This window comes from Nycticebus coucang, chromosome 17 (genome assembly GCF_027406575.1).
Source record: "Nycticebus coucang isolate mNycCou1 chromosome 17, mNycCou1.pri, whole genome shotgun sequence".
In the NCBI taxonomy this organism is placed as follows: domain Eukaryota; kingdom Metazoa; phylum Chordata; class Mammalia; order Primates; family Lorisidae; genus Nycticebus; species Nycticebus coucang.
In genome coordinates this window covers 41,962,048-41,982,300 of record NC_069796.1, presented here as the reverse complement: position 1 = coordinate 41,982,300, position 20,253 = coordinate 41,962,048, and the positions used below count along the sequence as shown (strand labels likewise).

General features: G+C 40.8%; 1 protein-coding gene across 7 annotated transcripts in view; it reads right to left on the bottom strand.

Annotated features, from left to right (window-relative positions):
• ARHGAP26 (Rho GTPase activating protein 26) overlaps positions 1–20,253 on the bottom strand; it is a 464,813-nt gene that overhangs the window by 90,557 nt on the left and 354,003 nt on the right. For all 7 annotated transcript variants that reach the window (XR_008375228.1, XM_053566649.1, XM_053566650.1 and 4 more), the window contains one exon: positions 16,261–16,420. Coding sequence is in view for 6 of the 7 variants with exons in the window: in XM_053566649.1 (XP_053422624.1) it covers positions 16,261–16,420 (160 nt within the window). In the remaining variant the exon portion in view is untranslated. The remainder of the gene's footprint in view (positions 1–16,260; positions 16,421–20,253) is intronic.

The following is a 20,253-nucleotide window of genomic DNA, read 5'->3' as shown; positions in this document are numbered from 1 at the left end:
AAAGCAATGAATAAGCATTATTTAGACATAACCACTGCATTTAGTTTTAATTTTCTTATGAGCTTTGTTTTTATTTTGGGGGGGTTGGGGGGCTGGGGAAAGCTTTTATTATTGTTTTAAGAGTCCATGGTAAAAAATGAGAAAAAAATGACGGACAAAAATCATGACAATTGTCATTTTTTTTTCTACAGATAAAAGTAGGGGGGAATTTAATAATTATGATGGTAACATGGACATGGTGCTTCCCATGATTACGGTAGACTCACACTCACTTCTCAGGAATCCTGAGCAACAGATCATGTCCTTAGCCTTTTATAATGAAGAACGGAGGGACAGAGAGGTTCAGCTGCCACAATTATAATGTGTGTTATACATGGCAATGCAGGTTGTTTTTTTCCCCAATTCCTTTTGAAATGCATACGTATCAATAGCACTCATTCATTCAACCAAAAAAGACCTTTTGAGCATCTACTTTGCACTAGGCACTCAGTGAAGCAAGTGTATTCCCTACAGTTAGAGAGTTTGCATTCTAGTACTTATCATTTCCTAAGTTCTTGTCACATCCGGCTCTGGGTTAAATGTTTTGTATGAATGATCTCATTTAATGTTAAAACTCCCTTTTCATAATTGAAATTTTATTCTCTATGCAATTTTGCATATATTGTGTTTATTAGGTTTCCATTTTTTGCCTTCACAAAATTAAAGAGGCTTAAAATTTAATAACAATAACAATGTTTAAGATAAGGACTAGAAACAAAAACCTCATAAAGAATGAACGAACATAAATACATTCAGAAAAGAAATTAGAGAATTGCTGCATCGAAATATTAAGCAATAATAATAATGCAAAGAAAGTAACATTCATATTGTTAAATCAGAGTATGTCTATTATAGAATGCTTTGACTCTCAGATTCAGTATGGAGTCATCAGTTAACTTCTTATTTTTTTTAAGTCTCAAAAAATAAACAACTAATATTTATAAATAAAAGATAATTTCAAAAAACAGATCATGCCAAATCTTACAGACAATAGAAAAAGAAGAAATACTTCAAAATCCTTCTACTTGATCGGAGTACACCTGATATTAAAATTGGAGAGAATATATTATTATAAAGGGGAAATTATAAACATATTTCACTTATAAATAAGGATGCAATATCCCAAACAACATATTAACAAGTTGAATCAAAAATTAATGTTTAAGTAATGTACTTTGGTCTTTTCTTGTCTTTTTTATTTTTTTTTTTCTTCTTTTCCTTTCCCTCACCCCTCCCTCCTTCTCTGTCTGGTCTCCTATACATGCAATTTTGTATCCTATACATTTCACATGTATCATAGCATTTTCCCATTCCCTAAAAAAATTTTTTCAAACACGATTCCTAATAGCTGCATAACACTCCCACTATATTGAGAAATAAACATTTATGGATACATTCATTATCATCTCTTACTGTTTAAAGTTAGCCTCCTTCTGAATTTTCTCTTTCCTAATCGTCTGGTATGTCTAGGGCCACCTTCACTTATGGACACAACCGGGCCCTTCTCATTGTCGTCTTTCCTTTTGTGTATGCATTTAAAGGCAGAACTCAAAAGCTGATATGTAGGAAGCAAAGTCATAAGAATTATAAGAATTTCAGCCCAAACAGCTGCTCTCCATGAGTTGGCAGGTCCTCGGGCTCCAATGATGCCAGCCAGCTGGTTAAGTCAGTCTCACTCCTAAACACAGCCTTCTGAAAACAGCATTATCATATTTCTGTAGGGGACCGAAAAATTTCAACAAGATAAACAGAATCACTACATATAGCTGAGTTCATCTGGGGCAAGGGAGTAAGAAGAGAAGGGGACTTAAAGGCAACAAAACACTCCCAGCTTCCAGAGCAGTTAGAACCCTTGAGAACACGTTTACCAGGGCTACACATCTCTGGTCTCCTTTTGAGTCTCCACAGCAGTAAGAAAAGAGAAAGGTTATGACTGTTACTGATAACAAGAACTGCAAGACCAAAACTCACATCATAACAAAGATATTTGCACCAGGATGTTTATTGCAGCCCAATTCAGAATTGCTAAATCATGGAAGAAGCTCAAGTGCCCATCGACCCACAAATGGATTAATAAATTGTGGTATATGTACACCATGGAATATTATGCAGCCTTAAAGAAAGAGGGAGACTTTACCTCTTTAATGTTTACATGGATGGAGCTGGAGCATATTCTTCTTAATAAAGTATCTCAAGAATGGAAGAAAAAGTATCCAATGTACTCAACCCACTATGAACCTAATTTATAGCTTTCATATGAAAGCTATAACCCAGTTATAACCTAAGAATAGGGGGAAGGGGGAGAGGGAGGGGAGGGAGGGGAGAGGATGGGCAGAGGGAGGGTGATTGGTGGGACCACATCTACATGTGAATCTTACTAAGTGTAGAATATAAATGTCTTAACACAATAACTAAGAAAATACCAGAAAGGCTATGTTAACCAGTGTGATGAAAATATGTCAAATTGTATATAAAACCAGTGTATGGCGCCCCATGATTGCATTAATGTACACAGCTATGATTTAATAATAAAAGAGAGAGAGAACAAAAACTGCAACCTCTGAGCAGCTTCCTCGCTCCTGTGCAGGGTGGCTCCCCGGTGACAACCTCACTATGTAGCACTATCAATTTTTTCTTTCCTTTAGAGACAGGGTCTCACTGTGCTGCCCATGCTATAGTGCAGTGGTGAACTGCAGCCTTCAACTCCTGGATTCAAGTGACCCTCCTGCCTCAGCCTCTGAAGTATTTAGGATTTTAAAATTACTTTGTAGGGCGGCGCCTGTGGCTCAAGGAGTAGGGCGCCAGTCCCATATGCCGGAGGTGGCGGGTTCAAACCCAGCCCCGGCCAAAAAAAAAAAAATAAAATTACTTTGTAGCGGGTCTCTCTATGTTGCCATGCTGGTCTTAGAAACATCTGGTCTTAAGCAATCCTCCCATCTCAGCCTCACAAAGCACTGAGATTACAGACATGAGCCACTGCACCCGGGCCTGCTGACATTTTCTAAATGGTGCTTATGTATGAGTGTTTGCACCTGCAAGGCACCTTACTGGGTGCTTTAAACGACTCTGCTCTAATCTGTAGGTCACCTCAGCATGGTAAGCTGGATGCCCATCTTACAATGAGAGAGTTCCTGCCCTGCCATACAGCTAAGCAGAGGGGAACCAGGAGTGAAGCGCCAGGGCTGCAGCAATCACTCATTCAGCTTGCCTTCCCCTGCCAATCTTCTTTACAAGAGCCAGTGCTCAAACCTACAGGGTGGATTTCAATGAATAATGGCATCTCCCTTCTTCCTCTAGCCTCAACTATGTGTCTTCAGCAATCCTTAGCGAAGAACACTAGGAAACGCTTCAGAGGTGGTGATGACCCTGGTTCTCATAGTCCCCTCAATGCCCTTTACCCCTGGCCTTCAAATTGTGTTTCTCTTTTTTTAAGGAGTTACTGAGAATGAGTTCTTTGCCCAACTACAATGGGAGCAAAGATAACATATATACATTTCAATCTCAACTGTCAACAAAAACACGAGCATTTATCTTTACCTAAGAACTGTAGTTAATGTTAGAGAAATAAAGAAGAGTAGCTTGCTGAGGGTGGACCATGGATTTAGACAGTTCCCTGAAAAATTGTTTCCAAAACAAGATTTGTATACAGCAGAGTAGGAAGAGACGAGACGATATCAGGGAGAATTTCTCTCTGCTCATCAGCGGTTTCCTCTGAAAGAAAAGTTACTCAAGCGTAACAGAATCAGCTCTAGGATGGAATTTTCACCATCAGTGAGAGCTAAAGTCCCAAAGGCCAGTTCTCTGGGTCTTATTGAGAGCCAGGCCCAGGCTTCTGAGGAGCTCTGATAGGGCTGTTCTCAGATCACATACAACCATGTGCACATGAGCACACTGCCAAGTGCAAAGAGCCAGACACGACCATCATTATCACCGTGCACGTTTTTCCAAAGTGCAAGAGTACCTTTGTAAACCAGACCAAGTCAGAGCAGATGACACAGACTTTCATCACGGAGCCTGGGAAATCACTCCCCACATTACTGTTCATTTAACTCTGCAACTTGAACACACGTAAGTTGTTTAAAGGCTGTTGATTGTCTGGCCACCTTCGAGCCAGGCCAACAGTTTGCCTCTGTGCTAAAAGCTTGAGTTGTATTCTGAGGAGAACTGGAATTATTCACAGATTAATTTTGTTGACTATTCCAATCCTATTTTATTTGGAAGAGATGATTTCAAAATAATCAAAGGAAGTTTTCTCCAGTCTGCTGCGAAGAATCAGTGCCCAAATGAGCCTGCTGAATGACGGAAGCATGAGCTCACGTAACCCACGAGCAAAGGATTTATGGAGCTCTCCCGTGTGGCTGGAATAATCTACTTGTTTTGCATAGACTTTCCAAATTAACACAAAATGGAGAAATTTATTCTGTGCCCCAAGTGCCCCCTTAATACTGTCCAAACTTACAAACTAATTCCAACTTGGTCAGGAATGCTTTAGAGATAAAAAGTTAGGAAGACTGTAAGCCTTCTGGAAGCTACTAGGGAATAAAACTGTATAATAAAAGTGTAATTCTGGGTAACCCTTCCAAGGATCCCCAATTTCAAGCTTCCCACAAGTGGAATTAGCAAACCCTTAAATACCAAGCTACTGTTTCCCCTGAAGCTATGAGGGACAGTGATCAGAGGTGGTTTGGCCTCTGCAGTCAGACAGACCCAGGTTGAGTCCTGGATCTGTTGCTCACTCAGTAGGCAACACCTACAGCAACATTGACCTCACCATCACAGATACTAACGAAATTGCCCTATCACCCCATAAAATACGGAAAAGGGATTTAAAGGCATCACATGGGTAGAAAGTAAACAGATTGTGGAGTTTAAATAGACTTGTGTTCAAATACTGGCTTTGCAATCTACTAGCTAAGTGCTCTTGGGCTTCTGAGTCTGTTTCCCTTATGCAAATGGAATCTAAAACCTACCTTGCAGAGCTACTGAAAAGGTAATGCACATAAAATGCTTAGCATAGCATCGTGGAAAGAGCAGGCAGGATATGGTGGTGGTATGATACTAAAAATAACCAAAACTTACTGAGTGACTCACATGCTATGTTATTTTCATGGATTATCTTCGTGAATACTCATAATAATCCTATAAGGGAGGTACTATTGTTTTTGCCATCTGTAGATGAGTAAATTGAGACTCACTGAGATTACCTGACTTTTCCAAGATCACATAGATAAGAAGCATGGCTGGACTGGGACACAGACAGCTTGACTCTCTGAATCTAACCACGTGTGGTCTCTATACCTATTATTAATTTGAAAGACAGAACACAAAATGGAAAGATCATAACTTGATGGATCTGATTTTAATCACTTACTGGCTCTGCTCACTTACCTCCAGCAAGTCGTGTAACTCTGAGTTTCAGATTTCCCTATCTGTAAAAGGTCCCAGGCTGTGGTGAGGACTGGGACCCCTAACACAGTTTAGCATTCTGTGTTTAGAACACATTACTGTATTTTTTTTTATTATTATTATTTTTATTGTTGGGGATTCATTGAGGGTACAATAAGCCAGGTTACACTGATTGCAATTGTTAGGTAAAGTCCCTCTTGCAGGGAGCCATACAAGGTATCAGAAGGGAAATCACTAGAGATTCAACAATGAATTATTTGCAGTCGGGACACGAGGATTTAATTTATCAGTGTAAATTTAATTACTGTTCTTTGCAGAACATTGGCCTTAACTGCTTAATGATGGAATTTACTGGGTTTTATTTTTCCTTTGAATTGTCCATAAAAGGCAAATTTCACTGGTCCCACTTCTGGCCAATCTTGACAACGTAGAACACTGATACTTGTGGAATTTGTTCTTAGCCATGTCACTTACCCATTTTTACACCTTTGTCAATGCTATCTGTCACATGCGCCTGCAATTTAGAAGGATTAGGAGTCTCCCTGTAATACGTGTGGTATACTCTTTATTATGTGCTGTGATTTTTATGGGAAGAAAATTAGGTCATGATGAAGAGATCCTTGTCCGTAACTGCAAAGTAGCACTGAGACAGTAAATCAACGGCAGAGGCCTAAGGATTACAATGCAAAACACAAAGGCTTACCCCAGAAAAGTCTCAGCATTTTCTTGAGACACAAAGGCATTTGGGTCCCAGGCAAAATGGGGTTGGCTTGTAATCTGAGAGAGGCCTACGGCTTCCAGGCATGGCTCATGAACTGGCCACTCTTTCTCCCAACAGACTGTGGGGCAGAGGACTACGCAGGGCAGGAAAAGCCATAAACTCAGCTTTGCATTGGAAAGCCAGGCTAGTCTTAGCAGGGCTCACTTACTGTAACAGATGAGATGCCAAATTCAGAGGCTGTCGCTGCAGAGAGGTTTTTTAAGGACAGTTGGAAGTCCTATGTCCTATTGATATCAGCATTTTGGCACAGGGAGGAACAATTTGGAAAGTAGTTTGAGGAGTTTTATTAAAGATCTCTCAAAAGGAACCAATTACATTTAGTAACTGAGAGCATATGTAAATATATATAGATGGCCTGAGTAATTTATGGGCTACTGTGATTTTCCATAACTCCGGAAAGATTCTATTTCCTGTTCTCTTTGCTGACAAAGATGAATAGATTAAAATACAACAACAAATTCCACCCTTATTTGGGCAACATTAAAGGAGCTTTACAATTTAAACACTTATTGGTTTATCTAGGATTTATTGAGAGAAATATATGTGTTCAGATTACAGCATTTTGACATTTTAGTAAAGAGTATCAAATACAGCCCTTGTCACTAAAAAAAAAGTCCTGTGACCAGAAGGATTTCAGCCCAGCACAAGTAAATCTAGCTTGTTTCTGAACCTAACAAGGACAAGAGAATCATAGCGAGTATATACAAGAACTAATGGAAGGAAAGGCAACAAAAAAATAAAGAAATAAAAATCAATGAATAAGCTACAAAAACCATGACCACAGAATAAGATTAGCTGCCCAGCAAGCAACAGTCCAGGGACTGTCTCAACATAGTAAAGCATCCAGGCACACCTTATTACTACTATTGTTATTCACAATTTTGCGTATCGACAGCTCTTTGAAGTATCAGTGAAACAACATACAACTGCCACACACCTGTCAATTGCCAAATAAACTGCATTTTATTAATTGATGTACATTTTGTACATAAGCCCAACACGGTGCCATGGATTTCAATGCCACCAACATCTTGATAAAAGCAGATCAGAGCAGTCTGATGGACCCAAAGCAACTCAAATCAAGCTAGCTACATTAAAAATCACTACCATTTTATTGGGAATGCCAGGGTGCTTAGGACTTGGTGTTTATAGCAGGTGTTAAGCAGGGTCATGCATGGTTGCCAGCTCCTCGTCTTAATAAAGTTAACATACATTAAAAAGGGGCACTGATCTTTTGGGATTTCTGAGAATTAACAGCTCAGGGATCAACACTCCCACCTCTTCCAGAGCTAACTGGTAGAGTGGGAAAGGAATCATTATAACTTACTTTGTCAAACATTAATAGGCATTAAAAGGTATGCTGCTGACAAAAATCACGTGGTATGTAGCATAGGAACACACATAAATCCTGCTTCATGTACAGAAACCCCTGAACGCCGCAGCTAAAAGAAACATCATGGTATGTTACAGGACAATCCTACTATTACATGCTAGAACTTAACATTAATGTAAACACGCACACATATACACACATTATTAGCCTGGAATTTCATATTTAACAAAAACTATGAAAAGTAGGCAGCTTATTTTCTTGATACGGCTGTTGTTCTTAGACATCTAAAAATTTTAAAGTCATTAGCAAGTAACCTTTAAAACAATAAATAAAAGGAAAGCCCTGTAAGAAAGGATTTCTCAGCTTTGGGCTATCTTGAACAATGATAGCATTCAATATTTTGTTTTATTAAAATTTTAACTAGAAGCATACAAATATTGGTTACTTTTACTATAACCTCAAGTATTTGCCTACTTGATGTTTTAAGACTTAGAGAGATAAGCTCTGAGTCTGAGAGGGGAGATTCTGTCCATATAGAAATGGTAATGTTACACAATTGAACTCTCCTTTCAAATAAGCATGGTAAGAGCCTAGATCTTTGCCCTCTGAACTTGACTACAGGTAAAAGGAGCCAGACTCTCAACCCAATTCTTTATAATTCAAGCAGAGTCCAGGGTGCAAAGTCACTGGTAGGAAATGATGCCTTGAGCTAGTATTTCCCCTTAGGAAGTCTAACAAGAAGAAACAAATAAAGGACATTAGACTCTACCCTACATGTGTAAGTAAAGGCTGCAGGTCAAAGGTGCCACTTTCTGAGCTGCAGGTTTACAATAGTATTTCGACTCTCCGGTTTTATTATTTATTTATTTATTTTGATAACAACAGATATAGGACAGTTTGTTTCAGCTGACAGAGATGTCTTTCTAAAGTGCTGACATTATCATCTAACCCCTTTATTTGAAAACCACCGAGAACTCCCAATTTTTATGAATAAATTCAAAACTTTAGCTTTCAAGACCCCTGAAAAATGGGCTAACTTAACTTTCCAGCATCATCTCCTAGCACTTGGTGACATACAAGCCAGAGTCTCCCACAGCATGTCATTTTAATGCCCACGACTTGATTAATGTTGCCCTCCAGGAAAGCTATCCCTGTCTCTTCTCCTTCTCTGCCTAGAGAACTTCTATTGATCTGCGAGAGGCCAGTGCCAGCAGAATTAAATTATTTACCATTTATCTTTGGTGATGCCATAACACTTTGTTCATTTTACTGGATATCATTTAGCACACTGTATTATGGTCAGTTATACCCTGAGAAAACAGGAATGCCTTGGGGGAGAAAAAGAACTTATTTATCTTCAGTCAGTAAAGGACCTACTTATCTTCAGATAACAAATGTTTACTGCATTGGATTAACTGCATAGAGATTAACTAGGGGAGGTTTTAATATCTTGGATTCTGAGAATGGTCCTAATTTCAGCCCAAGTTCCTCTCCTAATAAGCTGCTGCTTAAGCTCTCTGTACTTCAGGCTCATGATTCATAAAATGGACTTAAAAATATTGACCTTACAGGGTTGCTATGAAAATTGGATGAAATGATGGCTATAAAGATGCTTAGCACAGTATCTTGTGTACAATAAGCTGGAAGTAAAAGTTAGCTATTGTCGTCATCATTACTATTACTTCTGGACTATGTTCATTAAAAAGATTCATTAAGTTCAGCTGAGTAAAGAAACCAACATGTACTAACAACATGGAAAAAGGAAGCTTTCCATGAGCCCTCAACATAATTCCATATACTCTGGTTGTTTCCTCTCTCTCTGCCTCTTACTCCGGGATTTTTATTTCTTAGAACCGCTTCCCTCCACTGCTGTTGGGGGAGGTAGAGAAGAGAATTTCTGGATCATTGTGACAGGGTATGTGGTTAGTGAGCTTTATCTGGCCAAAGTAAAGGCTGGTAACAACAGAAAGGAGTCCATCTTCGTTATTAACCCTTGGGCCGAATGTGCAGTGTCAACCCTTAGAAGGCAAGTAAAGAGATAGACAAAGACAGAGGGAAAGACTCTATGCTTTAGCCCAGTGGTCCCCATCCTGTTTTGGCACCAGAGACCAGTTTCATGGAAGAGAATTTTCCCATTGACTGGGGGTAGGGAGATGATTTCAGGATGATTCAATAGCATTACATTTATTATGCACTTTATTTCTATTACTATTGCATCATAATATATAATGAAATAATTATATAACTCACCATAATGCAGATTCAGTGAGAGCCCTGAGCTTGTTCTCCTACAACTAAATGGTCCCTTCTGAGGGTGATGGGAGGTGGTGATTGATATCTGAAACATGTTGTTGCTATAAAGCCAGCCACCACATGCAGCTTAACTGTCACTTGCCACTCACTGACAGGGCCCTGAATGAGTTTGCAAGCAATTGATTTATTATGGTCTCTCTGCAGTCAAACCCCTCTGCTGATGATAACCTGTATTTGCAGCCCCTCCCCAGCAGTAGCATCACGTCAGCTCCACTTTAGATCATCAGGCGTTAGATTCTTATAAGGAGCCTGGAACCCAGGTCCCTCACGTGCACAGTTTACAGTAGGGTTCGCATTCCTGTGAGACTCTAATGCCAAGGCTGATCTGATAGAAGGTGGAGCTCAGGTGGCGATGCAAGCGATGGGGGGCAGCTCTAAGTACAGATGAAGCTTCCTGGCATGCCCGCCTCTCACCTCCTGCTGTGTGGCCCACTTCCTAACAAGCCATGGGCCGGTTCCCTGTCCATAGCCCGGTGGTTAGGGACCACAGTTTTAGCCCGTTAAAACACAGAGGTCTTTTAGCTTCTACTGAAAAAGAGGTATTTGACCACCTCAGAAACTGAATTTTCTGGCTAGTAAGCATGGCTGTCTCCAACTTTTTAATGTCAATCTTAAAGACAAAAATGTTTTTCCAGTTTTAGACATTTATGAGTTAGTTCTCCATACTGAGGGGCCTCCAGAGGTTATTTGAGTACTGAACCTGCCTCTGCCACCAAATGTTTGATGCCCCTGGTTGTTTAAAAAACAACAACACTGAAGAAAAACAGAATAATACTTTCCATAAAAAATACTGAGTTTGCTACCCATGTTCAGCACGAACCAGTAATAAGAAAGCAAAGTCTTCCCCAAAGGGAATCAAATGCAAACCAGCAGGTGTGGTAGCTCACCTCTGAGGATGACAGCTAATACCTCTCCCCTGCCTGTGTGCACACGCTCTTCCCCCCCACCCAGAGGAGGAGTCTCTCTCCCTACCCTAGAGTCTGGCTAGACTTCTGACTTGGGCCAACAGAACCTGGAGGAAATGACACTCTGTTCCAGGCTTAAGCCCAGACAGCCCTTGCCGCTTCTGTGTGTGTCCTCCTAGAAGTCTGGGCTAGATGACAGAATGATGTGGGATCACGTGGGGAAGGAGGAGAGGGGCGAGAGAAGCCGCGTGGGGGTGGATCAAGATGTTCTGGCCCACAGCTTGTACCAGAGTTCCAGATATATGGAGTGAGGCCATCTCAGAGCCTCCAGTCCTGGTTAAACCATCTCAGCTCATACCACAAGGGTCACACATGAGTCCTCCCCAAGTTTCTGACTCACAGAATTGTGAGCAATAATATCACTGCTATTTTAAGTCATTAGGTCTGGAGAGGATTTGTTATGTAGCCATAGAAAATTTAAACAGGCATCTTATGGTTCTATCTCTGTGGAGCAGCTCCAAGGGCTAGCTAAGGGCCACACCCTCTTTCCAGCAATATCTCTCTTTTAGTTCAATTTTTTATTTCAAAATATTAACGATGAGCACTATCTTCTATTTATTTCTAGCTCCTCCTCATCATTACTTTAATACCTTATATAAAGAGTTTCTAACCACATGAGAGAAGACTATGCCAGTAACTGGGGGTATATGCTTAAGCCCTGTGCTAGAGACTGTTTTAAGCAAGAGGGTGCATGCTGTCATATGAAAAGGATGAAAAGAAAACATTCTTTAAGTGGGGTTTCAGGATTTTGTCCAACTTCTGACACAAGAGATTAGACAGAAGAGTCGTCACTCCAAGACGCTGTGTGTGTTTCCAGAAAATTATAGCTAAGCCTAAGGAAATGCACATTAAATATTATTAACTAAGTCCTTAATATTATGGATTATAAAAAGAACAAATCTCTAGACAATGTTCTTCTGAAGACATAAGAATAACTTCTGACTAACTGAGCTTTAGCTGTCAAATCTGGAGGCCAGAGCACAGCCCTGGATGCTCAGGATTGCTGTAAAGTGACCACCAGAAGCTTCAGGAGAGACATGATGGCATCTCCTCACTTCATACAAGCCAGACCTGGAGCAACATTTAGAAAGGACTCAGGCTGCCTTATTCTGAGTTGATTTTACCTGATGAATATTAAGGACTATCTCCCTAGTATAACGGGCACACATGGGTCTTGCATATAACTCTGGCCCATCATGAACTCCAGATTAAAAAACTCTGTCTTGGCCATACACTAACTGCCTCAGGGCTGGAGACATACACAAGGATGCAACCTTTATCCTGGGGTGTTTTCACTCCCACTCTGCTCCTTTGTGGGCTCCCATACAAAACTACATCTTACTACACCTCATTCTCTTGCACAGACTAATAAAGAAGCACATCAAGTGAGGGGCTATAATACTCTACTTGTGTATAAATCACCCAATAAACAACAGAGTAACATAGCTTATAATCCACCAAATTAGGGTTACCCCTCAACATCCTGCCCAGATATTTATAGCCTCTGCCATACATTTCACATTTCATTTGTCTTTCTATATGTTGTGCCCAAGACAGGATGGCTGTTTGTTTATACAAGTTTCAGTATCGTTACTAGTAACATCAGATCCCTCTTTTTCCGACAAACTGTTTTTGAATATGTTTTCTGTCTTTGAAGGCTCAAGGATGACACAAAAAGTCATAGTTCAAAAACCATTAGATGAGAGGGTCTGTGAGTGGGGGGATCCCACCTCGGGTGTTCAGCACGCCCCCGGTGAAGGGCTCAACTACAACTCGAACTTTACCTTAGAAATGAAAACACTGTAACCTAAACATTTGTACCCTCATATCAATCTGAAATTAAAAAAAAAAAAAAGCAAAACACCCTTACACTTAACAAAAACAAACAAACAAGCAACAACAACCAAAAAAACCATTAGATGCAACCTGCCATAGCTAAAATTAGGTTCTGGAGGGACCTAAAACATAATTGTACTGCTTGTTCATTAGAGATTCATCTCAACATTTAAATTTTTATTTAAAAAAATGATTAAAATATAAAAAGTACTATTTGGGGAGAGGGGCCCACATGACATTCCAAGATGGACTTGAGCTCTATTCCCAGAGAACTCTACTGAGATTGACAAAAACAAAGCTTTACAGTTACTGGAGCTTACTATATGTCAGAACCTTGACTAAATCCTTTACATAAATCACCTCATTTAATCCTCACAAATAAATCAATGAAAGAAGTGTGGCAGATTGGTGTGTTGATCATCAAACTTGCTCCCCTTTCCTCTGAGCATACAATTGGTTGCTCTTCCTGACCTCCCTTGCAGTTAGATGTGGCCATGTGACTAGCTCTGGTCAATGAAATATGGAAAAAAATAAAATGAGCATCCTCCAGGCAAGGTCCAAAAATTTTTATCTGATCTTCCACGCTCTCTCACTTCCCCCCTCTGCTGAATATTTTCAGAGAATCTGCAGAGCAAAAGGCAGAGCTACAAGATGGAAGGAACCAGGGTCACTAACTTACCCTCAAGGAGGCCACGCTCAGATTATCCAAGCAAAGGATTAACATCTAGTGTCCTGATCATTGATATTGGGATGTTGTTACAGCAGTTAAACACTTTCATGAGCGTAGAGAGGTTCAGTAATCCAGATGCTCATGGTCACACAGCTGCTTAAGAAGTTTTGGATTTGAATCCTAGGGATTTGCCTTTAGAAAACATGTTATTAACTGCTATTATATCCTGCTTCCTTTCCACAAGTTCACTTTTATGACCTATAAGGTAAGATGTTCCTATATATGATTTCCAATATTTGAGGGAGGTGGGTTGATGGGTCTCTAAAGTTGGGGACAGAAAGAAGGTATTTTCCTCAAAAAAGTGATTTGATCTTTATAGCCTTTATTAACCATGTAAAAGAAGGACTATGTTGCTTAAACTCATTTTCAGGATACCTCTGTTACCTTGTGAAAATTTACATTCTCTGGAAAATTTAGATTCTCTGGTAGGTACGTAAGTCTCCATAACAAATGGCCCTAAACCTAGCAGCTTAAAACAACAAACATTTAGTATCTCTTCCAGTTTCTGTGGGCCAGGAATTTAGGAAGGGCCTGCTGGGGAGGTTCTGGCTCAGGGTCTCTTACGAGGCTGCACTCAAGATAGTGGCTGGGCTGTATCATCAAAGGCTTGATTAGGGCAGGAGGGTTCCCTTCCCAGGTTGCTTGCTTCACATGGCTGGCAAACTGGTCTGGTTGTTGGCAGGAAGCCTCAGTTCCTTCCCACAGAGCTGTGTGACTGCCTTCACAACAAGGACATTTACCTCCCCCGGAGTAGGCAGGTCTAGAAACCAAGGCAAAGGCTGCAAGGCCCTTTAGGACTCGTCTTAGAAGTCACACACCACTGGGTCATTGATATCCTGTTGGTCACCAGAGCTAGCCCTAGTCAGAGCTGGAAGGGACAACATGGGAAGGAGCACCAGGAGGAAGTGATCACTGGGAGGTAGTTTAGAGGCCAGCAGCCCATTCATCTGAAACCATGTACTGGGCACCTACCAAGACACTGGGGACTAAGCAGTGAACAGAAGAGACAAAAGTCCCTGCTTCTGTGACATGCACATGCTAGTGGAGGCCAGAAGGGCAGTGGCTCTTGTCAGTAAGTAAATCATATAGTATGCTTCATGCTGCATGAGGTGCTATGTGCTAAATAAAATTTATAGAAAGCTATCGGTTTGGACTGAGCTCCTGCCCTAATAGAACAGATCAAACCAAAATGGAGTCACTCAAGCTGACATTCCATGCCACCAAGTCAAAACTAAACATCTGGTCTTTCAAAAACTAAGAAGAGAAAGGTAACAGTCAAATCCCCAAACAGGCCAGTTTTAGCCAGCAAGCTAAGGAAGTCCCCTCTGTTTTAACCTTTACAAGAAAAGCAACTTCAAAACAACCAATCTTCTTTTTGTTCTCTGTTTCAAAAATGCTCTCATCAGTCCTTTTCTGTCTATAAAGCCAGCCAGCCTCCTCCATGCAGCTCACTGAAATGCTTGTTCTATTTTATAGAATGAGGTGCTACCTGATTCTAGAATCACAAATAAAAGCCAATTTAAGAACTTTAAACTAAACTTGTAACTTTGCCTTTAGACTTATGAAAAGAGACAAGACAGGGGAAAGGCAATGCTGGAGGTCATGGCTGCCATTTTTAATAGAGAGATGTTGGTAGGCTTCATGTAGACACTTGAAGGAAGAGAGGACATGTACTATGTGGTTTTAGAAAGGAACAGTGTTCTAGGCAATGGGAATAGCAACTGCAAAGGCCTTGTGGTAGGAGTGTGCCTGCCATGTATAAGAAACAGGAAGGCAGTCAAGCTGGTTATGGGAGAGATGTAGACGAGATGAGATCGAGTGAGTAACGGTGCGCGGGGAGTGGGGGCCTGGAGGACCTTATAAGTGCATATTCTCATTTCAGGGCTCTGACCTCTACTCTGACTGGGTGATTCTTAGCAGACAACTGAAATGATCTGATTTAGCATTTTAAAAATGTTGTTCCGGTGGCTAAAATCAGTATAGACAGGCCAAGGGCAGAGGAAAGGAAGTGAATCAGGAGACACTTGTAAAATAGGCAGCGGCTCAGGTTAGACTGCTACCAGTGCAGGTGGTAAGGAGTGGTCAGATTCAAGATTTATTTTGCCTGATTAATTCACCATCCTAGGCAAAGTTTTTATTTAGGAAGAACAGCATTTTTTTTTTTAAATTCCAGAGTTGTGGCTGCCAAATGGTGCCCCCAGAAACCCTACATGAGTTCTGAGAAACATCATAGGCATTTGCTACTAAGAGCAATGGAGCAGGGCAGGTGGACGCAGCTATGTCACCCACTCCACTCCCAGTTCCATAAGGGCAGCTATGTGTTAACATAGTTCATAATGTGGGTTAGGGTAAATCTTAAAAAAGCCCAGAAGCTCAGATGCCTTACAAGGAAAGACACACTATGCACACTGTGTGACCATTTATAGAACTGAAAGACAAACTACAAAAAAAAATTTACAACAAATGAAGAAAGTTTAATATCTCTAATATTAATAAAACACATAATTTCATAAGATTATTCTGTAAAAAATAGGTAAAGGGTGTTTCCAAAATGAGGCTCATATTAGTACCTCTTCCATTTAAGTGTCGTGAGAATAAAATAACAATATATATGAAGTGCTCAATACAGTTCCTGGAACAGAATTAATGCTCAATAAACATTGTCCACCACCATAACCACCACTGTGGTCACCACTGTTGCCATCTCTGCCACCACTCTGATGATACCACTACCACCATCAGCATCTTCATTACGCTGCAAGAGCCACCGGCATGCAAACCGTCACCTCTGGAAGTCAGCGCCGACACAGTTTCCCCCAAAGTAAGTTCTTCACTGTGAGTAACAATTAGACATTACCTTTTCATGGTTTTCTATCAGGATCTCAATGACAATGTTCTGAAATTTGATATCCATGATGGCTGCCACTGTTTCTTCCTGAGGCCGCAGCAGAGTGGGTCCAAACACGACACCAAGGTTGGCCACAGTCATCAAATTCTGCTTGTGGTTGTTAGCAACACTGGGAGGGAGGAAAAGAAAGGGCATAAATGAGAGAAACAGTGTACACAGAGACAGTCGATCTCCCTGTACCCTTCCTACCATCTAGAACTCCTCATCTGTCGGAGCCAGAACTTGGGATGTCGGCCTCAGATGCCATCAGTCAAAAGAGAGACTTTTTTACCTTTAATTTTTATCTACCAAAGTTTCAGAAATCTTCAGCATGCAAGCGATTTTGCTGTTTCAGGATGTGACACTCTCTATCATTTCCATTTTGCTCAAAACAATCAGCCAACTAAAGCAACTATCTGCCAAATTACGAACCTTTGCACATCTGAATCCCTGGGCTATGAGTCCAGGTTAACTGCTAATCCCTCTTAATTACAATTTATGTACTTGGCTGCTGCTTAAAACACTGCCATCATTAGCATTTTCTCTAGTGCAAATAAAAAAAAAAAAAAACTCTTGATAGCTTTAATACATGTGTAAACATAGGCACAAAATAGACCTAATTAAAATGGGCAGGTCAGGATATTTAAAACCAAGTCAGGAAATTCAGCACTTTAGACTCCAAGTACCAAAGGCCCATCGGATTAAACCTGCATCCCACATTAAGTAAAACACACGGCATAAACAGAAATTTAAATGCACTACTGTACATCCACGTATATGGCTGTGTTTATATTGACACTTATACTCGAAGTGTAACAAACACACAAGGTCGCAGTAGATGGGTCTGAGTAATTTGCTAAACATATATGCACAGTTTTGGATTAACTACTACTCAAAACATATCTGGACTCCATGCCCAGGCCACCATGACCTATTATAGATCTCTATTGTCCATTTGCTGGTCTCATGTATAAAAATACACAAATTATCTACTGACAACAAATTAAAAATTAATGCCTTTCAGTTTTGTTAAGAAAATATCAGGAGCTTTCCCCATAGAAGAAGGAAGCTATTCATTACTAACTTGAGACTAGAGAGAAATTGGATAGAGACTGACAGTTTGCACAGACCTACCCCCCTGGCATTCAGTGCTATTTATACTAGTATTTTTTCGTACAATTCTATAAATGCCTGCACTGTTTCCATTGTATACTTCTATTTTGTATGAAGAAAAGACTGCACTGCCTCAAAGGCTGGTTTTTAAACTGAGTCTTTATTGAAATATGAGATCAACCAATTTTATTAGCAGATGTGCACATGTCCATAATTTTTTAGGGTCAGGAGTTTGAGTTCCTCCTGTACAGAGGGCAGAGCACAGTCAGGTCTATGCAACTTTCACTGTAGAAAGTGAATTTGCTTTTTGATTGCTAAACAACACCTGCAGCAGGGAAAGTTGCCACTGATATCCTGGCCTGTTTCTGGTCCACAGCAGAGTATTTTATAAACGTTTTCTTAGTTCCTACTGAGTCTCCCGGTTTTACTCATAATTTGCCATTACTCAGAATTATATCATGGTTCAAGGCTGAAACAGTTAATGCAGACGGTCAAAATCTTGCCTGGCAAGAGGAAAGAGACTTTGGTTCTGTGCCTCAGTCAATCAGCAAGGAGGCATATTTACAAGCTGCTTTTAACATCACTACTTTCAACATCAGTTTCTGTGTGTGGGAAGGGAATTCTATGTCCTTATACTTCCCCTCCCAAATGAACTAAGTTAGTAGACTTACCTATCTTGTCACAAAAGTCCCTTGTGCAAGTGGATCAACAAGCTATTTATGTATAAAAGCACTTTTAAATTGTAGACCCATATAAAAACATATGGTTTGGATGGTGATCATTTTTCCCCATCATACTTCTCCATGATACAGCTCACTGAAGCAACAGCCTCTAACCAGGCTTCTTGACTCTAGAACCTCAAGGTTCAGCTCTCTCCTGCCTGCCACACCAGTTACTGTTTAAAACCTGGCTTCGATCGTGTTGTTCTCTGCTGAGAATGGCAACAGTCTTATCCCTCTCCTTGTAGTTGAGAGAGAACACAATTGCTGTGGCCCATGTGAAGTGTTCAATGATGCCTGTTTAATTGTTTTAATAATGATGTCAATAAAGTCTTGGTGAGCCCCACTGTTTTAAACACAAAATCTGAAAGCTTACAAAATCCAAAAGCTTCAAATCATCTTCTTCTGCCACCTCCCAGCCTTAAGTCTCAGGCCAGTGAGACTGGGTGTTCTTCATCTTAAACCAAAGGGGGAAGTTGGGTCATAAAATGTCTAAGTCATGAGACTGCTGTGTAGATTAAATGTGATAAGTCATGTAGTAATTGTTATAATTCCCTCTCTATCCCAATCCACTCTCATACCTCTCTGCCTTTATCGATGTCATTCCTCTGTCTGGAATGTTCTTACGCTTCTTTCTCTGCTTGGTAAGGAAGCTATTGATCCACAAGGCTCAGTTCGAATGGCCCCCTTCCTTTCTGAATCTTCTCCTAATCTCTCCCCGGTTCCCCACCCCTGATGAAGACATGTAGGCCTGCCCCTGTGTGTATCACGCTGTGTTGATGCGTCTGCCAGGACCCAAGGAGAGAACTACGGCATTTTACTTGGTGACGTCTGTGCTGAGCACTGTGGTTGGCACAGAGGTGGTAAAAGATGAGGGGAGTTTCTGAGTAGACACAAAAACAATTATTCCCAACCCTGGTACTTACCCATAAAACTTCAAATTATTATTGACAATTTGGGGGAATGTATCTCAACAATCCCAACCTCCCATTTCAAGGTCTTGAGCTGTGTTCCATTTGTTAGATTTAGTTAATGAGTAATAATTACTTTGATAGGCAGGCCCCAATGCCCAAGGGCATTTGGAGGAAAGGTAAAGTAATTCTGGATCAGCAACTCTGAATATAAACAAGCTTGAGGCTACCCAGCATAATTCATTTCCCTTTTAATGATCTATTTTATTTTAGAACTTAAAAAAAAAACACATTGATCTAAGTCTTAGAAAACTTTTGGGAGGGAAAAGCTATATCTTTCATTCTAACTAGAATTATCTTTTGGCACACTGAAGTAATAAATTAGATCTGTCATTTGATTATTACTGCTCACAACTTGGTACAGCTATGTTCATTACTCCAGGATAAATTATTAATGGCTTGAGATCTCCATGTATCCCAGAGAAAAAGGCCTAGACCTCAGCCTCTGCTGGCACCAACCATCCATTATAGCTTGATGAACTTACAGATGTGTGGAAAGCAGGCTGGCAGGGTGCTGTGATGCCAGTAAAGCAGGGACCACAGGACTCGCTCATTAGCGAGTCATAAAACACCGAGAACCTGCTTTCTGTTTTGGTAACTGAGCTGCCTGAACTACTCCTCACGCAGTTCAGAACATCATGTTGAGTCTTGACTGGAAATCCACACACAGAAGCTTCTTGTGAGCGGGCTGCACACGGCACTGAAGGAGTCATGCCTTTCAGAGTTCTATGTCTGGTACCTTCTGAGAGAACTGCCAATTCTATAGGCCTCCTTTGGGGGTTGCAGAGAAATAGTCCCACATGTGATTCACTTGGGAGGGACTCAGTTCCTGTGTGACCATGTGACCATTTGAGTCTGCTGCAGAGGCTGAGAAGCAGTGCATCTCGAGGGACAGGACAACTTCAGGGTGGCTCTCGAGGGTCGGGGGGATTTGTACCCCATGTTCTAGCAGCTGCCTCATGAACTGCAATTGATGAGGAAAGCGCACATTCTCATGCAAACAGCCTTGGGAAAGGGGAAATAGATGGTGTCTCAGGATACCCTTTGTGAGGTGGAAGGATGAACCTCCGATGAGGGTGGAGGTGGTGGTGGTAGAGGAGTGTTATGAGAGGAGGAGACGAGCCCACCCTTTTGAGCCCTGTAATGCAGAGATTTCCATG